At 40.7% G+C, this 22,495-nt stretch overlaps 2 protein-coding genes across 16 annotated transcripts in view; both read left to right on the forward strand.

The window, feature by feature from the left end:
* The window catches only part of LOC148898752 (uncharacterized), a 44,405-nt gene extending 36,666 nt beyond the window's left edge, over positions 1-7,739 (forward strand). For all 8 annotated transcript variants that reach the window (XM_088993597.1, XM_088993593.1, XM_088993595.1 and 5 more), the window contains 3 exons: positions 1,675-1,886; positions 2,778-2,884; positions 5,148-7,739. In XM_088993597.1, the coding sequence (XP_088849723.1) occupies positions 1,675-1,886; positions 2,778-2,884; positions 5,148-5,205 (377 nt within the window). In that variant the 3' untranslated portion in view covers positions 5,206-7,739. The remainder of the gene's footprint in view (positions 1-1,674; positions 1,887-2,777; positions 2,885-5,147) is intronic.
* A 757-nt stretch (positions 7,740-8,496) lies between these two features.
* LOC148898754 (potassium channel subfamily T member 1-like) overlaps positions 8,497-22,495 on the forward strand; it is an 81,503-nt gene continuing 67,504 nt past the window's right edge. For 5 of the 8 annotated variants that reach the window (XM_088993598.1, XM_088993599.1, XM_088993603.1 and 2 more), the window contains exons 1-3: positions 8,497-9,504; positions 20,431-20,479; positions 22,102-22,269. In XM_088993598.1, the coding sequence (XP_088849724.1) occupies positions 9,438-9,504; positions 20,431-20,479; positions 22,102-22,269 (284 nt within the window). In that variant the 5' untranslated portion in view covers positions 8,497-9,437. Of the gene's footprint in view, positions 9,505-11,829; positions 13,632-17,256; positions 17,306-20,430; positions 20,480-22,101; positions 22,270-22,495 lie in introns of those variants that run through there. The other 3 variants (XM_088993602.1, XM_088993601.1, XM_088993600.1) reach the window with 3 other exon arrangements.

Genomic DNA, 22,495 nt, shown 5'->3' on the forward strand with positions numbered 1-22,495 from the left:
TTGTTTTACGATTGCGCGAGTGTTATGGGGGTCATATCATGCTTGAAACTTTGTGGTTACTAAAAGTCTTTTTTTAACGATGGAGGCTGGTTGACCCCAACTGTTTTTTTTTGTTTTGTTTTATTATTAATAATGGGAAAATTCCTCCAACTTAATAATAATAACAATATAGACTCTTCAAACAAACAATGTTTAACATCACAGTTGCCACTCGGTTTGAGCAGTGCAGCGCAGTCGAGTCGGGATCCGGGCAATTTTCTCTCTCTGTCTCTTTGTCTGTGTCTGTCTCTCCCTCTCTCTCTCGCTCCGTCTGTCTCTCGCTCTCTGTCTCACTCTCTGTCCCCCTCTCCCTTTCTCTCGCAGCCTCTCTCTGAATCTCTCTGTCCATTGCTCTCTCTCTCTCAGTCTCTCGCTATCTCTCTCTCTCTCTCTCTCCCTTTCTCTCTGTCTCTTTCTCTATCTCTCTGTCTGTCTCTCTGTCTGTCTATTTCTCGCTCTCTGTCTCTGACTTTGTCTCTTTCTCTCGCTACGTCTGTCTCTCTCCCTCGCTCTGTGTCTCTGTCTCTCTCTCTCTCTCTCCCTCTCACTTTCTCTCACCCCTTCTCTCATTCTCTTGCGCTCTCGCGCCGTCTGTCTCTCACCCCCTCTCTCTCTGTCTTTATCTCTCTCTCTCTCTCTCTGTTTGTCTCTCTTTCCCTGTCTGTCTCTCCCTCTCTCTCGCTTCGTCTGTCTTTCTGTCACTCGCTCTCTGTCTCTCTCTCTGTTTCTCTCTCCCTCTCCCTTTCTCTCACCCCCTCTCTCTCTCTCTGTCTCTCTTTCGCTCTCTCTCTCTCTGTCTGTCTCTCTGTCTTTGTCTCTCTCTGTCTCTGTCTCTGACTTTGTCTCTCTCTCTCTCTCGCTACGTCTGTCTCTCTCCCTCGCTCTGTCTCTCTCTGTATCTCTGTCTCTCCCTCCGTCTCACTTTCTCTCACCCCTTCTCTCTGTCTCTTGCGCTATCGCGCCATCTGTCTCTCTGTCTTTATCTCTCTCTCTCTGTCTGTCTCTCTTTCCCTGTCTGTCTCTCCCTCTCTCTCGCTCCGTCTGTCTTTCTGTCACTCGCTCTCTGACTCTCTCTCTGTTTCTCTCTCCCTCTCCCTTTCTCTCACCCCCTCTCTCTCTCTCTCTGTCTCTCTCGCTCTCTCTCTCTGTGTTTGTCCCTCTCTGTCTTTGTCTCTCTCTCTCGCTCTCTGTCTCTGACTTTGTCTCTCGCCCTCTGCCTTTCTCTCTCTCCCCTCTTTCTCTTTCACTTTCACTGTCTCTCTCTCTCTTTCTTTGTCTCTCTCTCCCTCTCTCTCTCGCCCTCTGTCGCTTTCTCTCGCTTTCACAAACATAGGTTGAGGTTGCCCCTGACCAAAGATAAACAACCAGTGATGTCATTCTGCCACCCGTTTGGACTATTTCCGTCTGTGAGAAGTTCGCCCTCGCGAAATTCCCACAACTTATTTTGGTACAAGTTCAATATCTGAGTTTTTCATATCCGGCAACTCCACAACAATCATTTGTGCTCCTTTAAAAAAAAAAAATAGAAACACACCGCTTGCTCGTACGGGGACACTTTTAGGTACACCGATGACGTCACCGTATCGCTGTTGTAGCATGCTTGCTAGTGACGCCTCACCGCGAAACATCCCACAGTGGAGAAATACAACCCCGAAGAGGGCACCTGGTCCGTATGCGCCCACATGTCGACCCCCAGGGAAAACGCCGGCTGCGCCGTGTACCTGGGACACGTTTACGTGGCCGGGGGCAGAGATGACCTCGGTTTGGGCCTTTGCTCGGCGGAGCGCCTCGACCCGGACACCACCAGGTGGACTCCGGTCAAACGCATGAGAAGCAAGAGAGACAATGTAAGTAGTTGAGCGGGAATCGAAGGCCGAGAAAGCCTTTTCCTTAAAGGACAACCGACGTCTGCGGACAAGTTGTGTCCATAATTTGTAAAATGGCTTCAAATGACTTCTACTGAGCGCATTATACAAAGATTCCCCAACATACAGCTATATTTTACCTTTTAAGACTTGCGCTGAATATTCAGGAAGTCATGTTTTCGAGTTGATGACAAAGCCTGATGTGACGTCACTAAAGGAACGCCCCTGACCGAGGAAGCGACACACAATGTATTTTGGGTACTTTGTTTGGTGTGAAAATTTTGTGTTGATGGCGAAATTAGAAGGAAAAAACATAAATAACGCAATGGTGAATCATTGTGTGTTGCACCAAGACTACTATTTGATACTAGTTGACACAAAGCCCATTTCCAACAGAACTTGGGCGCCATCTTGTGCATTTTTTTAGTACGCTACATTGGAGTCCTGACGACTTGAATTGATACAGAAGGACTTTTTTAATCGATTGCAAACATGTATGCTTTCCTCTTCAGAACTATTTAAATCATATTCATAACTGGATGAGTAACAAGAAAGCAAAGCATGTTCTCCGAATCTGAACTCTCTGAAGCCATTGTTTTGATTCTGGAGCAAGGCAGTGTGTGACCAATAGTGACGTCACGAAAAAGGGGCGGGACTTTATGAATATCCCCAGTTCCAAGCTCATTTTGTGGCAGTTTTGGGACACTTTAAGTCATTTTCATTAGTGTTTTACATATGACTAAAAATATCAGCCTGTGTGTTTTGGGTATTTTAGATGCTGTAAAATATTTTTCTGATGTCAGAAGCAAAAAAATGGTGTCGGTTGTCCTTTAAGAGGCTGAAGCTGAGTGGAATGAAATATTTCTATTCCAGGTGTCTCTTGTGGTGTTCAACGGTGCTTTGCTAGCGCTGGGGGGCACAGACGGCGTCACCGATTTGAAAACCATCGAGGTTTACAACGGTGAAAGCAACTCGTGGAGGTAAAGGGGAAAGAAAACCTCTACAGTTTCTCCCGCTTTCATTTCAGAGTCAATCGCGTCGTACGATCGTCCCATTCCGCCCACGCTAACTGTTGCTAAGCAGATGCTTTTCGTCATTAGTTTTTAATGTTCCTGTAACATCCAACTTAGGACCAGCTCGACTTACGACCTCCATACTCTATTTTTTTTTATTTTATTTCTACGCCTGGCACGGCAACGCGCTAGCAGGCCGGCAACGTGTACCAGCCAGCCAGCATCTCACGCTCGCACAGCAATCGACCGTGTGATGGCACCACAGGGGGGAGTTTGCAAGTCATTTAGGCTCCGAGTCTCTATTCAACATTTTGAATGGATTTCGACTTACGACCATTTTGACTTGCAACCGTTTGGTCGGAAGAGAACTCGGTTGTAAGTCGGATGTTACCTGTATTCGAAATGTTCCCCAAAAACAATTCTAGAAAGAAGCGTTGAAAAAGATGAGAGAGGATATTGTCTCTCATGAAGAAACTAAAACGTGAATATTGATCACATTTAAGAGACTGCTTTGGCGTTGGATCTCATTTAAATCTGGAGCTAAACTTTGCATTAGCACAGAGTATTTTTATTTTACATTTACAAAAATGACATTCACTTTTATCATTTACGTTCATATTGTTAGCTTTGTTGCTAACCCAGACACGCAAAGGCTATAAGTGTACATTTTCTAGCATATGCATATAATAATAATAATAATAATACATTTGATTTATAAGTGCCGTTCAAAACTCTCAAGGTCACTTTACAGTCTCAGGTTTACGTTTTTCTGTGGGTGAGCAGCGGCAGCCACACACGCCAGAGTTCACTCAACCCGGAATAACTCAAATAGATAGAAAGCTTGCTAGACAGCTAATAGGTAGCTAATAGCTAGCTAGCTACATAGCTATCTAGCTAGCTATGTAGCTAACCCTTTAATTTGAGTTACTTCCGGGTTGAGTGAACGCTGGCGCGTGTGGCTGCCGCTGCTCACCCACAAAATAAATATCCTGTGACTGTAAAGTGACCTTGAGAGTTTTGAAAGGCACTTAGAAATCAAATGTTCTATTATTATTATTCAAATAAAATAAAAAAACACAGTTAGCAGGACTCTCACATCGAGGCGACTTTGTGATTCACACAACGCTATCTATTCGCTAGCTATTAGCTATCTATTCGCTATCTATTCGCTAGCTAATGGGTATCTATTCGCTAGCTATTAGCTATATATTCGCTTGCTATTAGCTATCTATTTGCTAGCTAATAGATAACTATTAGCTAGCAAATAGATAGCGAATATATAGCTAATAGATAACTATTAGCTAGCGAATAGATAGCTAATAGCAAGCGAATAGATAGCTAATAGCTAGCGAATAGATACCCATTAGTTAGTGAATAGATAGCTAATAGTTATCTATTAGCTAGCTATTAGCTATCTATGCACTAGCTATTAGCTATCTATTCGCTAGCTATTAGCTATCTATTCGCTAGCTAATGGGTATCTATTCGCTAGCTAATGGGTATCTATTCGCTAGCTATTAGCTATATATTCGCTTGCTATTAGCTATCTATTTGCTAGCTAATAGATAACTATTAGCTAGCAAATAGATAGCTAATAACAAGCGAATATATAGCTAATAGATAACTATTAGCTAGCGAATAGATAGCTAATAGCAAGCGAATAGATAGCTAATAGCTAGCGAATAGATACCCATTAGTTAGTGAATAGATAGCTAATAGTTATCTATTAGCTATCTATTAGCTATCTATGTGCTAGCTATTAGCTATCTATTCGCTAGCTATTAGCTATCTATTCGCTAGCTAATGGGTATCTATTCGCTAGCTAATGGGTATCTATTCGCTAGCTATTAGCTATATATTCGCTTGCTATTAGCTATCTATTTGCTAGCTAATAGATAACTATTAGCTAGCAAATAGATAGCTAATAACAAGCGAATATATAGCTAATAGATAACTATTAGCTAGCGAATAGATACCCATTAGTTAGTGAATAGATAGCGAATAGTTATCTATTAGCTAGCTATTAGCTATCTATGCGCTAGCTATTAGCTATCTATTCGCTATATATACAATAAAATAAAAAAAGCAGAGTTAGCAGGACTCTCACATCGAGACGGCGTAACTTTATGATTCACACGACGCTTCCACCTAAAACCTTTGAGGCTCCATCCTGCAAGGCAGCGTGTCGCCGTCTGACCGTTTCTTCCGTTTGTCTCTTGTCTGTTTTTAGACACTTTGGAAGTATGAAAAGCAAACATCCAGGAGGCAGAGTGGCTGTGCTTTACTGAAGGCCAACAATGGATGCGCCATTACATGAGCGGGACACAAACCGATAGAGAGAGAAAAAAAAAAAAAAAGATCATGCTAATGGATGCCCGTGGCACGCTGCGGGACACGCCGTGATAAGCTTCGAGCCTCGGCGACATAATGACTGAATAATTGAACAGTTTGCTCCAAAAAAATGGACTTGCATTAGTAAACCGCTGGTCCAAAACAACTCATTGAATTGAAGTGCATTAGAGGCTAAAAAAGGTTACCTCGCTGCTATTTTTTGTGTCCTTTGCCTTGCATAGACAAAATGGATGCTTTCGAGATGGATGCTCTGCGCAATATGAGAAAGCGACAAAGAGGTACGTCCATTTTGTAAAGTACAATAGGAACCCTGCGGGGATAATATCGAAATGATGTTTCAGAAATTAAAATAATGGAAAGAAGAGTTGAGATGTGGCAGGTGTCAAAGTCAAGGTCCGCGGGCCAAATCCGGCCCGCCGCATCATTTTTTTCGGCCCGCGAAAGCAAATCAAACTTGTGAAATTCCATGATGCTTGCTAAAATCTGAACCAAAATTTTATATTTTTTTATGTAAACCACAATAACAGTCATTATTCTTGACTTCAGATTTGAAAACTAGTTATTTATTAATTTGTTGTGCGCTCTATATGTAATACAGTGATACCTTGGCTTATGAACTTAATTGGTTCTCAGACAGAGTGTGTAAGGTGAAAAGTGTGTATGCCAAACATTAATGTCCCATAGGAAACCATTAAAATGAGAATAATCCGTTCCCAGGTCCCCATCAAACATAATTTTCTACTTTCCAATTTTCTAAGCCTTAAAGCTACACTAAATCTACCTTATTTTATGTATAATAAATGTGCTATGGTATTATAATTAAAGAAATAAACTGTACTGTATAATAAAGTCTTTTTATTTACCTTTGTGATGGTCGATGATGACTTGATGGAATGGAGTGATCGGTTTTATCAGCATTAAACACTTGATGAGGAATGTCACCTTCTTCTTTCACCATCTTGAGGAATGATCCCTTGGAGGTGCTTTCTTTGTGATAATTTTATCTAGTTCAACATCAATTGTGTTCTGTTTAGCTGGGTTGATTGCTTTTCGCATCAAGTGTACAGATGGCTTGTGCGGGTTGTTTGTGGAGCCTGATTGATGGGATATTTTAACCTTTCAGCCTACACTCTGCCTTTGAACTATCAAAGTTGAAACTCTCTGTTCTCTGCCTGTCTCTTTAATGTTTAAACCACCTCCCCTCGCTGCTGCATTCTTGACCAATCACATGGCTTCAACGGAAGACTGGGGGCGGGGAATAGAGGACAAAAACAGTCGGCTGCCGTTTTGTTGTTAGAAGACCGGGCTCGTTCGCGAACGACACATCACTCATTGAGGCAGCTCCATGTACGAAAAAAGTTCATATGCCAAGGTAAAGTTCGTATGCCAAGGTAATTTTTCATAAATTTAACGTTCGTAAACCGAAAAGTTCGTAAACCAAGGGGTTCGTAAACCGAGGTATCACTGTATGTGTAGGGGATTAAAAATTATAATCGCTTCCCTAAATTGTTCATAAATAGGTAATAGACAGCTAGCCAGCTAGACAGCCTACTAGACAGCGAACAGCTAGCCAGCTAGCTAATGGATAGCTAATACAACATAATTTGTAATGTTAGCGCTTTGTTCCAGCTTCAGCTGTTGTTGAAGCGTTATATAAATAATAAAAAAAATGCATGATTTTTGTTCTTACCTCATCAAATCTCGGTGACGGCGAAGGCTTCCGTTAAGCTCCAAAATCATTTTTAACTCATTCACTTCCAGACGTTGTGCACAAAATGTGTCCACTACAGTGCCAGGGTTTTTGTCATTTTCACTCAAATTGCAAGACCCACAGACTATTGAGTTTTAGGACTACATAAACATTCAATGCAGCGTAAGCAACCATTCTTCTTTTATCAACCACCTTCTTTTATCAGAAAAAAAGTTAATTCCTAAGTTATATGGGTCTGGAGTTACCTGAGCTTGAAATGGGGGCAGCTGTACAAAAGGCAAATGCTGCCCTCTCGTAGGATGGAAAAATATTGCCAGAGGTATGACCAGCGCTTTATCGGTTTATCATGTTTTAACTCCTGGTTTTGTTTGCTACTTTGGACCTTTCTGTTCTGATGACTGTCGTTTGAGATTTTGTTCCTGAAGACTTTATTTAATACAATTTGTCAAATACAACTTGCTCTATAAAATAAAATATAATAATATAATAATACATTTCATTTATAAGCGCCTTTCAAAACTCTCAAGGACACTTTACAGTCACTGAATATTTTTTTCTGCGGGTGAGCAGCAGCAGCCCTCGTTGCCCATCTTTAAAACCCGCCTCAAAACTCACTTGTACTCTTTGGCATTCGACTCAGCATGATCCCAACTTGATCTTGGTTTTACTCCCTGGTGCCTTCTACTATCTTTGTGACTGCTTTATTTCCTGTATGATAGTTGTCCATGTTAAGCACTTTGTTACAGCTTCAGCTATTGTTAAAGCGCTATATATATATATATATATATAGTATTGTATTCTCTCAGTAGAGACTATTGATGTTCTGTGTGACAGAAGAACCAAAAAGTGGAGTAAAAAAACAAACTAAACAAATGGAAGGATTGTAATATGGCATATAATGTTTTGAGGAGCTGCAATAAGCACAGAAAGAACACAAAATGTGATAAATTATTGTATTATACAATATACAGTGATACCTCGGCTTACGAACGATTTTCGCCTTCCGAACGTTAAATTCGCGAGAATATAATTTTGGCATACGAACTATTTTTCGGGGAACACACGCAACACCGCTATGAGTGATGTGTCGTTTGCGAACGAGCCTCTATCCCCCGCCCCCAGTCTTCGGTTAAAGCCGCACGTGATTGGTCAAGATCTGTGGTAGAGGAGGGAGGGGGCACACGCAGCAGTGAGCGGAGGGAGGGATTACAAAAACAGAAACACACACACGAAAGGGAGACGACAGAGCTTGAAACAAGAAAGTGAAGAAAAAAAAAACAAAAAAGGAAAGTGAGATGGTGAGAAAATGGGTAGAGAAAAAAGGGAAATTTGGACTCGTTTCAACTTTATTGATAGTTCAAAGGCAGAGTGGAGACCGCAAGGTTAAAATATCCCATCAATCAGGCTCCACAAATAACCCGCACAAGCCATCTGTACAATTTGAAGAGAACATACAAGCAAGCGAACCAGCTATTAATGACGTTTCTAGTGTGTCTACTTGCATCTGTTGCTGTTGCGATACCACAACTACTAAGATGTACAACCCAGAGCTCCTCGAGACACTTTATGCAAAAAGCTATCCATTCCATCAAGCCATCAACGACCATCACAAAGATAAATCAGTTTGTTGTACTAAGTTCGTCCTGTCTACTTGATATCTAATGTTAAGCAGATTCTTTCCTTACACCTACACTGTCTGTAAGGAAAGAATCTGCTTCACATAAGATAAATCAGAATCAGAAAATCTTTATTCATCCATATTCATTCAATGGGGAAATTTGCAATAAATAAATAAAATGACTTTATTATACTGTACTGTTTATTGCTTTAATTACAATTCCATAGCACATTAATTATACATTTATTATACATAAAATAAGGTATATTGTATGTAGTTTTAAGGCTTATTTTGTTGAAGATTCTGTTTTATGGGGACCTGGGAACGGATTATTCTCATTTTAATGGTTTCCTATGGGAAATTACTGTTTGGAATACACACTTTTTTTCCTTACACACACTTTCTGGGAACCAATTAAGTTCGTAAGTAGGTATCACTGTATAATAAAACACTCCTTCGAATCCTACTGAATCATGCCATTGTGCTTCTCTATGCGTAGCGACGCACGGTTGACAGATTTCTTCCAAACTGAGCTTCACACAGATCAAGTTTCAGACACATCTGCAGGAAAATCGAGCTTCCATCATAATGAGGCGAGAAAAATGTGAGTGAGATGCTCCGGCATCACGGCACACCATAAGTGGCTGTGTGGGCTTTAAAAAAAAAAAAAAAAAAAACGATGACGTTCCAAGCGCTCTTGCCCCCTCGAGGATAATGGGCTGAAAGGCGGTGAGAGGCTGGCTGAGCGCAAGCAAGGAATACGCACACGGAGCCGCAAACGGCTTTTGCTGGAGACGTCGGAGCCATTCAGCATCGTTCCCACCCCCGTCGCGTCCACCATGAATGTTTTCTTCAACTTGAGGGGGTCCATTGTCAGACAGATGGTGGAGGACAGAGCAGCTCCAGGTAGGAAATGGTAATCTTCCCAAAAAAAATGCCGTTTTTTTCCCCCCTCTGTAGTGCTTTTCAAATTTCCCTGTAGACAGTCATACCTTGGCTTACGAACTTAACTGGTTCCCAGACAGAGTGCGTAAGGCGAAAAGTTTGTATCCCAAAAATTAATTTCCTATAAGAAACCTTTAAAATGAGAATAATCCGTTCCCAGGTCCCCATAAAACATACTTTTCTACTTTCGAATTTTCTAAGCATTAAAACTACACAAAATATACCTTATTTTATGTATAGTTGTCATGATCTGGTTGGCGACCAACGGGGGGCGCTGTCGGCCCCGCCTACACCTGCACAGGTGCTGGTCGTCCCGATCAGATTGGCGACCAGCGGGTAGCGACGTCAGCCCTGCCCGCAGCCTCGCAGGTGCTAGTCGTTTAATCATTGACACTTAAAAGGACACCCGGCGCGACCATCCGGTGCCGGTTCATTGTTTGTTTGCTGCTTGGTTGCTGCATGCATTGTGTATGTGTTTGTTTAACCTTGGCGGACTTTTACTTTTGGTCTTCTTTTGCTACTTTGTATTTTTTCCATTCAGATGATTTTGATGTTTTACATTTTGTTCCTGCTGACTTTATTTTAATACAATTTGTCAAACAACCTCCTGCTCCCTCCTGCCTGCTTTTTGGGATCCGAACCCGCCATCACCACCTCGCAAACCGTGACAATAGTGGGACCTTGGCTTACGCACTTAATTGGTTCCCAGACAGAGTGTGTAAGGCGAAGTGTGTCTCCCAAAAGTTAATTTCCCATAGGAAACCATTAAAATGAGAATCATCCGTTCCCAGGTCTGCATAAAATATAATTTTCAACTAAATAAGCCTTAAAACTACACACATTATACCCTTTTCTATGTATAATAAATGTGATATTGTATTGTAATGAAATAAATACACTGTACTATATAATAAAGTCATTTTATTTACATTTGTGATGGTTGTTGAAGGCTTGATGGAATGGGGTGGGAGGTCGGAGGGAATTGCTGTTTGGAAGGAGAATCACATTCCACAAGGACTGTAATTAAAGAAATAAACTGTACAGTGATACATTGGCTTAGGAACTTAATTGGTTCCCAGACAGAGTGTGTAATGCGGAAAGTGTGTATCCCACAATTTAATTTCCCATTGGAAACCATTAAAATGAGAATAATCCGTTCCCAGGTCCCCATAAAATGTCGTCTGCCTGTCTCTTTAATGTTTATTTTTCGGTTGATTGGTAACTATCCCACCTGACTTGGGGTAAGACACCTGTGGACTATTTTGAGTCTTCAGTGAATCTAACAATGTTTTGTTGTCGCAAGTGCATTGTGCACATAAACTCCACACTAAAAATCCGAGATTTGAACCCCAAACCTCAAAACTATGTGAGGAAAAGCGCTAACGGCTCATTTTGAGGGTTTAGTTTTCCTTTGAGGAAAGAAAAAAGGGGGCATGGGGCGGAACTGTGTGGTACGCCTTTGTTATTGAGTTAAAATCACCATGAGGTGCTGTTGAGATGCAATTTCACACTTTTTTTTCTTGATAACGTTACGCAAGGCCGACGAAAAGTTCCATTTTCTAAAGACGGTGATACCCCGGTTTACGAACCCCTTGTCTTACGAACTTTTCGGTGTACAAACGTTAAATTTATACAAATTTTACCTTGGCACATAAACTATTTTTCGGGATACACACAGAGTGCCGCAATGAGTAACAAGGAAATGGCTGCTGACATTTTTGTCCTCTATTCCCCGCCGCCCAGTCTTCGGTTAAAGCCACGTGATTGGTCAAGAACGCAGCAGTGAAGGGAGGTGATTTAAACACTAGGTAGACAACAGAAAGTGACAAAATGGATAGAAAACTGAAATTTGGACGTGTTTCAACTCTAATAGTTCAAAGGCAGAGTGTAGACTGCAAGGTTAAAATTCCCATCAATCAGGCTCCACAAATAACCCGCACGAGCTATCTGTACACGTAATGCAAAAATCTATTAACCCAGATAAACCGAACATAATTGATGAGGAACTAGGTAAAATGATAGCACAGAAAGCACCTACAAGGGATCATTCCTCAAGATGGTGAAAGAAGGCTACTTTCCTCATCAAGTGTTTAATGCTGATGAAACCGGCCATTCCATTCCATCAAGCCATCAGTGACCATCACAAAGGTAAATAAAACGACTTTGTTATACGGTGCAGTTTATTTCTTTAATTGTAATACCATAGCACATTTATTATAAATAAAATAAGGTATATTTTGTGGAGTTTTAAGGCTTAGAAAGTAGAAAATTATGTTTTATGGGGACCTGGGAACGGATTATTCTCATTTTAATGGTTTCCTATGGATAATTAATTTTTGGAATACACACTGTCCGGGAACCAATTAAGTTCGAAAGGCAAGGTATCACTGTAGCTACGTCATACACAAGCTATTTACAGTTCCAAATAAAACATTGCTGGAGACCATCCAACAGGCGTCACGTCAGATCTGATCTCCACTCTTGTCTGCCTCTGCCCACAACATAGGGATTTTCCGTCTGTTATCTTAAGAGCATTGACCCTGACATGGTGAGTTATTATAAAATGACTCATGATGTTCCAGTCAGAAAGTGGAAAAATAATGCTTTTCGTGATGTCTCACTGATTTCCATTTTTATTTTATGCTGATGTTTTTAACATTGGATTGGATAAGATTAAAAAAAAAAACTATTTGTCTCACAGTGCAGATTTTTTAGCATTTTTGGCTCGGCAGCACTGTTTTTGATTTGGGAGGATTGTCAGTGCCATTTGGATAGATGCATGGATGCATGCATAACTGATACATTGCTGCTGACTATTGTAATGAGAAGCCTGCGATTAGACGAAAGGAGCGTCAGCGCGGAGCACTGGTGCGTATATGGATCTGCCGCGGCTCGGAATTGAAGCGGATTTACAGAAAATGTGAGACAGTCTCGTTTCGTCAATGGATGCTTCAGCTTCGTGTTTGCTTTCAACATTTAACTTGTAGCACAGATGCACATTCCACCATGACGTCCCCGATCCATTGGGGAAAAGGACGCTTTGTTCCGGTACTCTTTCATCTAGAACTGCTTCATGTCACAAAGAGGGTACAGAAAGTGCTTGAGATTGAATGACTGTGTTGTGCCACATTATTTGTTATTTTGTTTTGTTTTTTAACTTTGAAATGGTGACGCCATTTCTGAGGTCATTTTGAAGTAGTTTTGGGACACTTTACGTCATTTTTATTGGTGTTTTGCATATGACTAAAAACATCAGCCTGCGTGTTTTGGCTGTTTTATATGCTATAAAACGGTTTTTCTGATGTCAGTTAGGAAACAAAAAAATGGTGTCGGTTGTCCTTTAATTTCCACACAAAAATTGTCGAACCCCCACAAAAAAAATGATGTTATTGCTTGGTCGGTAGATGGCGACCAGGTTGAGGCATGAGTGCCTTCCTCTTTCAACCCTCCTCCTCGTCTTTGCTCATTTGGCGTCCTCCTGAGGTGCTGATGCTGACAGCGGCATAATCTCGCCAGTATGTTTCCCCACGTCAACAAAAGGCGTCGCTCGGTACGGTAGCTTGCTAAGAGACAAAGAACGAAGATAAAATGGAGTCAAATAAAGGAAGCGACGCAGGCTAATGTGAGGTTTTTCTTTAAGTAGCTAACTAATAAAGTTGTTGCTAAGGGACGCGCAAATCACTCCGCATTGGCGTCAACCTGGGCTGGGACTGGCGGATTAATATTTAAATGTGTCGTCAGGTGTGTTGTAAATCTTAAATCGAATAGCGAATTTACTAGTCAAAGGTGAAGAAGACGAACTACTTTTTGGACCTGCCACAACCCACTTTTGGAAGGGAAGAATGATCGATGTTTGCTACAGGAAGGCGGCTAGCTTGACATAGACCTGCTGCGTTCAGGTTACGCAAACATTATCGGAACTTCCTACTGTGTGTCTGTGTGTTCTCGGCGACGTTGTGTAAGGAGGAAACAAAATGACACGGATTTATCACGGACACGTTTGTGGGGTAGAGTCGCTGTCACGGAAGCAACGCCGGAGAGCAAGTTTACGCTGATGGGACCGCGATTGGGAACGCGGACGCGGGCAGGTAAATGCCGGAGCTAAACAAGGCCACCATGTTGCACTACTTAGCTAAACTAATGAATAATTATCCAGTTGTGTCGATGCAGCTGTGTTTGGAAGTTTACGTGTATTTTTGTGTGTGTGTATTTTCAAATATACGCAGTGATGTCATTTGCTCTATTTTATAACTATGTGAAGAGTTCCATTAGAACTGTTCGATAATAATAATATCACAGGATAAGTTTTTCTGTGGGTGAGCAGCGGCAGCCACACGCGCCAGCGTTCACTCAACCCGGAAGTAACTCAAATAGACACAAAGCTAGCTTGATAGCTAATATATTTCTATTAATGACTGAGCTAATAGATAGGTAGAGCTAATAGATGGCTAGCTAGAGCTAATAGATAGCTAATAGCTAGCGATAGCTAGTAGTGATTATGCTATATTGACATTTATCCGCCGGGTATTTATATGGAGAATATGAATATAAGACTATTTTTGTATTAAACATATATTACTGTCAATTGTCCATTTTAATAGCGCTGGGCAGAACTTTCCTGATTTTGTTCGGATGTTGTTTTTTTTCTTGCGGAGGGGTGCCGAAAAAGTGCTGGTCAGACCTCTGGCAATGTTTTTCCCTGCTACGAGGGGGCAGCATGATAGAAGGCTATCTAGCTAGCCAGCTAGCTAACTAGCTAGACAGCCATATAGCTAGCTAGCCAGACATAGCCAGCGAGGGAGCTAGCTAATAGATAGCAAATGGATAGCAAATAGATAGGCAGCTAGCTAGATAGCAAATGGATAGCAAGTAGAGAGCCAGGTAGCTAGCTAGAAAGCAAATAGATAGACAGCCAGGTAGCTAGCTAATAGATAGCAAATATATAGCAAATGGATAGCAAATAGATATCCAGCTAGGTAGCTATCTAGATAGCAAATGGATAGCAAATAGACAGGTAGCTAGCTAATAGATAGCAAATGGATAGCAAATAGATAGCAAGCCAGGTAACTAGCTAATAGATAGCAAATGGATAGCAAATAGATGGCCAGCCAGGTAGCTAGCTAATAGATAGCAAATAGATAGCCAGCAAGGTAGCTAGCTAGATTGCAAATTGTGCTGATAATCGTGCTGCGTTTCCCAAACTTAGCTCATGATGCTAAATGGGTCCCTAATTATTTTTTCCTTGTGTCGTCAATGTCAAATTGGAATGACATACAGCCTTTTTACCTTGATGCTGCTATGTGTACTTTGCAATGGCGGGCTGTGCATGTCACTCCCAGGCCTTCAGTAGTGCTACGTCTGAATCAATCCACAGCTGCGAGTGTGGTGTGATTTACTACACATCCACGAGAGGGTGCTGTTGGTCAGGAAATAACTTAAGAAATATTGTTCAAATTTTTACTTTGAACTTGTGGATTCATAATAATAATAATAAATTTCATTATTTGCAATATTATTTGCTATTTTTGCTAGCTTCGTAGCCGTCCAACTTTTCTTAATGATGTCCATCTATTCTTGAAAAGTCGCGGCTTGGAATTGAAGCGGATTTCCAGTAAGTGGAACAGGAAATGTGAGACAATCTTTTTGTCAATGGATGCTACAGCTTTGTTCACATTAGTCTGTGATTCAGATATTTTGTAGATAACATATGGGGACCTGGGAACGGATTATTCTCATTTTAATGGTTTCCTATGGGAAATTAAAGTTTGGAATACACACTTTTCGCCTTACACACACTTTCTGGGAATCAATTTAGTTCGTAAGCCAAGGTATCACTTGTACATGAGCTGCTGGAAAGGCAGCGACTCTCGCGGCGCCATCTTGTGGTTGAAATAATGAAATTTGCTCAGATATTACATTTTATTAAAATATTACAATAGGGTCCAATCATCTTTTATTCGTGACTCGACGGGTGGGGGTTGTGCAATTGTGGTGAGCACATGTGTGCCTTCGAGTTGAGAAGCTGCATCTCATCCGTGACTCTAATGAGTCGAGCGCAATAGAAAATTCACGCGTGGATGGACGCTGGGCAATTGATTAAATTATCTTGGATCATAAATTTTTGATTGTTTTTATTTATCTCCACACTTGCTTACTTCGCTTTTATTCCTTTCGCCCCCTCCCCCCATCACCACCACTGTGCTGCATGGGTCTTTTTGACCCGAATCTGCACTCTGCTGTGCTTCCATGAAGGCTTTCCACAATCATTCCAAGAAAAATCACAAAAAAATTGAGGATACAGTGATACCTTAGCTTACGAACTTAATTGGTTCCCAGACAGTGTGTAAGGCGAAAAGTGTGTATCCCAAAAATTAATTTCCCATAGGAAACCATTAAAATGAGAATAATCCGTTCTCAGGTCCCCATAAAACATAATTTTCTACTTTCTAACTTTCTAAGCCTTAAAACTATACCTTAGTTTATGTGTAATAAATGTGCTATGGTATTATAATTAAATAAATAAACTGGACTGTATAATAAAGTTGTTTTATTTACCTTTGTGATGGGTTGATGGGATGAAGTGGCCGGTTTCCTCAGCATTTAACACTTGATGAGGAACGTAGCCGTCTTCGTTCACCATCTTAAGGAATGATCCCTTGTAGGTGCTTTCTCTGCGATAATTTTACCTAGTTCCTCATCAATTGTGTTCTGTTTATCTGGGTTGATAGCTTTTTGCATCAAGTGTACAGTTGGCTTGTGCGCGTTATTTGTGGAGCCTGATTGATGGGATATTTTAACCTTGCAGTTTACACTCTGCCTTTGAACTATCAAAGTTGAAACTCTTACTGTCGTCTGGCTGTCTCTTTAATGTTTAATCCACCCCCCCCTCACTGCTGAGTTCTTGACCAATCACATGGCTTTAACCGAAGACTGGGGGCGGGGAATAGAGGACAAAAACAGTCGGTTGCCATTTTGTTGTTAGAAGAACAGGCTCGTTCGCGAACGACACATAACTCATTGAGGCAGCTCCGTGTACGAAAAAAAAGTTCATATGCCAAGGTAAAGTTCGTATGCCAAGGTAAAATTTTCATAAATTTAACGTTCGTAAACCGAAACGTTCGTAAGCCAAGGGGTTCGTAAACCGAGGTATCACTGTATTTGCTATCCATTAGCTATCTATTAGTTGGCTTCCTGGCTATCTAGCTGGCTCGGTGGCTATCTATTTAGCGACTGTATCCTGTCACTGTAAAGTGACATTGAGAGTTTTGAAAGGTGCTCATAAATGAAATGTGTTATGATTATTACTGTATCTATTCGCTAGCTAGCTTTCCATCTATTTGAGTTACTTCCGGGTTGAGTGAACGCTGGCGCGTGTGGCTGCCGCTGCTCGCCCACAGAAAAAAAAAACTGATCCTGTGACTGTAAAGTGACCTTGAGAGTTTTGAAAGGCGCTTATAAATGATTTTTTTTTAATTATTATTATTATTATTATTATTATTATTATTATTGCATGCTTTCCCTCATATTTTTTTCCTTTGAAAAACAGAACGGTGACTGCTCAGTTCACTTGTAGTGCTTCATGTTGTAATCGTGTACCCCTTTCAACTCCCCCCCCCCACACACACCTAAAATGCCTCATTCCCTTATTCCTTGATAATAATTCTTCTGTTGTCTCTTTTTTCACTGATTCGTCATTGCGGAATGGTCCGCAAGAGGCAGCCATGAGCCCTCCACGCCGATCATCGAGTTCCCATGGCGACAGGTAATTTCCCCAGGAGCACTTTGTGTCCACTCCAGTGCCAGGGTTTTTCTCATTGTCACTCTAATTCCAGGACTCACAGAATATTGAGTTTTAGAACTACATATAAACATTCAATGCAGTGTTCGAAACCTTTCTTCTTTCATCAGAAAAAAAAGAATTAATTCCTAAGTTACATGGGTCTGGAGTTATCTGAGCTTGAAATGGGGGTGGGTGTACAAAAGGCAAATGCTGGAAAAACATTGCCAGAGGTCTGACCAGCGCTTTTTCGGCACCCCCCGCAAGAAAAAAACAATACATTTGGGAATGGCAGTGAATGAGATAAATAAAAGTAAATAAAAAAAATAAATCACTGCTAGAATACAATTCTGTTGTATTTAACTTTTTTTGTACATATTTTGGAAAAGGTAATAACATTTGCATTGTTATTGTTGAGTTAATTCCTAAGTTATATGGGTCTGGAGTTATATGAGCTTGAAATGAGGGTGTCCGTCCAAAATGCAAACCATACATAATAATAATAATAATAATGATAATACATTTCATTCAGTTCCAGTAAAACTATTAGATAATAACAACAATAATAATAATAATAATAATAATAATAATACATTGAATTTCTCAGCGCCTTTCAAAACTCTCAAGGTCACTTTACTGTCACAGGATAAGTTTTTTTTTCTGTGGGTGAGCAGCGGCAGCCACACGTGCCAGCGTTCACTCAACCCGGAAGTAACATAAGATGATCACATTACACAACGGCAATAATAATCATAATCATAAGCACAATAAACATAATAACCATAATAATAATAATAATAGTAATAATAATAATAATACATTTAATTTTTAAGCGCCTTTCAAAACTTTCAAGGTCACTTTACTGTCGCAGGATAAGTTATTTGTTTGTGGGTGAGCAGCGGCAGCCACACATGCCAGCGTCCACTCAACCCGGAAGGAACATAAAATGATCATCATTATACAGCAAGAATAAGAATAAGAATAATACATTTAATTTTTAAGCGCCTTTCAAAACTCTCAAGGTCACCTTACTGTCGCAGGATAAGTTATTTGTTTGTGGGTGAGCAGCGGCAGCCACACATGCCAGCGTCCACTCAACCCGGAAGGAACATAAAATGATCATCATTATACAGCAAGAATAAGAATAATACATTTAATTTCTCAGCGCCTTTCAAAACTCTCAAGGTCACTTTACTGTCACAGGATAATTTTTCTTTCAGTGGGTGAGCAGTGGCAGCCACACGTGCCAGCGTTCACTCAACCCGGAAGTAACATAAAATGATCATAATTACACAACAACAATAATAATAATAATACATTCAATTTCTAAGAGCCTATCAAAACTCTCAAGGACACTTTACAGTTACAGGATATTTTTTTTTTTTTTTTGTGGGTGAGCAGCGGCAGCCACACGCGCAAAATCTGAACAAATTCGGGAATGGCGCTCTATATCATATTTTTAATTCCCGTATAAATTCCTGAATGGCAGCGAATGAGTTAATAGTCCCACAATGGGGAAATGAATCCAAAAATCCTTCACTAACTCCCAAAACAAAATCCAGATGCGTACGTTGAGCATGCTAATAATTCTCTCGCTTTGGTGATCCATCAGGCCCCCACGGAGACCCTGCAGAGGAACAACAGCAGCAACTCTGGTGTTATTTTGGACATTTCGGCTCTCAAAATGGCTGAAGTGGATACCGAAGTGCCTCCTCTTCCGCCTCGCTACCGCTTCAGGGACCTCCTGTTGGGGGATCAGACGTTTCAGAACGACGACAGGTAACAGCTCTTCTATTTGGATGCTGTATTCTACTTTCTAACTTTCTAAGCCTTAAAACTATACCTTAGTTTATGTGTAATAAATGTGCTATGGTATTATAATTAAATAAATAAACTGGACTGTATAATAAAGTTGTTTTATTTACCTTTGTGATGGTCGTTGATGGGTTGATGGAATGAAGTGGCCGGTTTCCTCAGCATTTAACACTTGATGAGGAACGTAGCCGTCTTCGTTCACCATCTTGAGGAATGATCCTTTGGAGGTGCTTTCTCTGCGATCATTTTATCTAGTTCATCATCAATTGTGTTCTGTTTAGCTGGGTTGATAGCTTTTTGCATCAAGTGTACAGTTGGCTTGTGCGCGTTGTTTGTGGAGCCTGATTGATGGGATATTTTAACCTTGCAGTTTACACTCTGCCTTTGAACTATCAAAGTTGAAACTCTTACTGTCGTCTGGCTGTCTCTTTAATGTTTAATCCACCCCCCCCTCACTGCTGAGTTCTTGACCAATCACATGGCTTTAACCGAAGACTGGGGGCGGGGAATAGAGGACAAAAACAGTCGGCTGCCATTTTGTTGTTAGAAGAACAGGCTCGTTCGCGAACGACACATAACTCATTGAGGCAGCTCCGTGTACGAAAAAAAAGTTCATATGCCAAGGTAAAGTTCGTATGCCAAGGTAAAATTTTCATAAATTTAACGTTCGTAAACCGAAACGTTCGTAAGCCAAGGGGTTCGTAAACCGAGGTATCACTGTATTTGCTATCCATTAGCTATCTATTAGTTGGCTTCCTGGCTATCTGGCTGGCTATTGTTTGGCTATCTACCTAGCTCGGTGGCTATCTATTAGCGACTGTATCCTGTGACTGTAAAGTGACATTGAGAGTTTTGAAAGGTGCTCATAAATGAAATGTATTATGATTATTACTGTATCTATTCGCTAGCTAGCTTTCGCTCTATTTGAGTTACTTCCGGGTTGAGTGAACGCTGGCGCGTGTGGCTGCTGCTGCTCGCCCACAGAAAAAAAAACTGATCCTGTGACTGTAAAGTGACCTTGAGAGTTTTGAAAGGCGCTTAGAAATGATTTTTTTAAAATTATTATTATTATTATTATTATTGCATGCTTTCCCTCATATTTTTTTCCTTTTAAAAACAGAACGGTCACTGCTTAGTTCACTTGTAGTGCTTCATGTTGTAATCGTGTACCCCTTTCAACTCCCCCCCCCCCCCCCCCCACACACACCTATAATGCCTCATTCCCTTATTCCTTGATAACAATTCTTCTGTTGTCTCTTTTTTCACTGATTCATCATTGCGGAATGGTCCGCAAGAGGCAGCCATGAGCCCTCCACGCCGATCATCGAGTTCCCATGGCGACAGGTAATTTCCCAGGAGCACTTTGTGTCCACTCCAGTGCCAGGGTTTTTCCCATTGTCACTCTAATTCCAGGACTCACAGAATATTGAGTTTTAGAACTACATATAAACATTCAATGCAGTGTTCGAAACCTTTCTTCTTTCATCAGAAAAAAAAGAATTGTCTGGAGTTATCTGAGCTTGAAATGGGGGTGGGTGTACATAAGGCAAAAGCTGGAAAAATATTGCCAGAGGTCTGACCAGCGCTTTTTCGGCACCCCCCCCCCCGCAAGAAAAAAACAAAACCCGAACAATAAATTTGGGAATGGCAGTGAATGAGATAAATAAAAGTAAATAAAACAATAAATCACTGCTAGAATACAATTCTGTTGTGTTTAACTTTTTTTGTACATATTTTGGAAAAGGTAATAACATTTGCATTGTTATTGTTGAGTTAATTCCTAAGTTATATGGGTCTGGAGTTATATGAGCTTGAAATGAGGGTGTCCGTCCAAAATGCAAACCATACATAATAATAATAATAATAATAATAATACATTTCATTCAGTTCCAGTAAAACTATTAGATAATAACAACAATAATAATAATAATAATAATAATAATACATTTAATTTCTCAGCGCCTTTCAAAACTCTCAAGGTCACTTTACTGTCACAGGATAAGTTTTTTTTTCTGTGGGTGAGCAGCGGCAGCCACACGTGCCAGCGTTCACTCAACCCGGAAGTAACATTAGATGATCACATTACACAACGGCAATAATAATCATAATCATAAGCACAATAAACATAATAATAACCATAATAATAATAGTAATAATAATAATAATAATAATACATTTAATTTTTAAGCGCCTTTCAAAACTTTCAAGGTCACTTTACTGTCGCAGGATAAGTTATTTGTTTGTGGGTGAGCAGCGGCAGCCACACATGACAGCGTCCACTCAACCCGGAAGGAACATAAAATGATCATCATTATACAGCAAGAATAAGAATAAGAATAATACATTTAATTTCTCAGCGCCTTTCAAAACTCTCAAGGTCACTTTACTGTCGCAGGATAAGTTATTTGTTTGTGGGTGAGCAGCGGCAGCCACACATGCCAGCGTCCACTCAACCCGGAAGGAACATAAAATGATCATCATTATACAGCAAGAATAAGAATAATACATTTAATTTCTCAGCGCCTTTCAAAACTCTCAAGGTCACTTTACTGTCACAGGATAATTTTTCTTTCAGTGGGTGAGCAGTGGCAGCCACACGTGCCAGCGTTCACTCAACCCGGAAGTAACATAAAATGATCATAATTACACAACAACAATAATAATAATAATACATTCAATTTCTAAGAGCCTATCAAAACTCTCAAGGACACTTTACAGTTACAGGATATTTTTTTTTTTTTTTGTGGGTGAGCAGCGGCAGCCACACGCGCAAAATCTGAACAAATTCGGGAATGGCGCTCTATATCATATTTTTAATTCCCGTATAAATTCCTGAATGGCAGCGAATGAGTTAATAGTCCCACAATGGGGAAATGAATCCAAAAATCCTTCACTAACTCCCAAAACAAAATCCAGATGCGTACGTTGAGCATGCTAATAATTCTCTCGCTTTGGTGATCCATCAGGCCCCCCACGGAGACCCTGCAGAGGAACAACAGCAGCAACTCTGGTGTTATTTTGGACATTTCGGCTCTCAAAATGGCTGAAGTGGATACCGAAGTGCCTCCTCTTCCGCCTCGCTACCGCTTCAGGGACCTCCTGTTGGGGGATCAGACGTTTCAGAACGACGACAGGTAACAGCTCTTCTATTTGGATGCTGTATTGACTTTAAGGAAGTCTCCGGAAGGGTTGAATTATTGCTTTGGTTGGAGAAGGCAACCGGCAGACGCTTGAGGAGACCCGCAAGGGCAACCAAACAGCAAAGTGTTGGAGGGCGCTCTCCGTGGTGCTGAAATAAAGCTTCTCGGCTCATTTGAGAGAGCAAATGGCGCATCGGCGGCGGCTTTCGATTGCTTTTTT

Source organism: Hippocampus bargibanti, linkage group LG04 (genome assembly GCF_051943395.1).
Source record: "Hippocampus bargibanti isolate YZ-2025 linkage group LG04, ASM5194339v1, whole genome shotgun sequence".
In the NCBI taxonomy this organism is placed as follows: Eukaryota; Metazoa; Chordata; class Actinopteri; order Syngnathiformes; family Syngnathidae; genus Hippocampus; species Hippocampus bargibanti.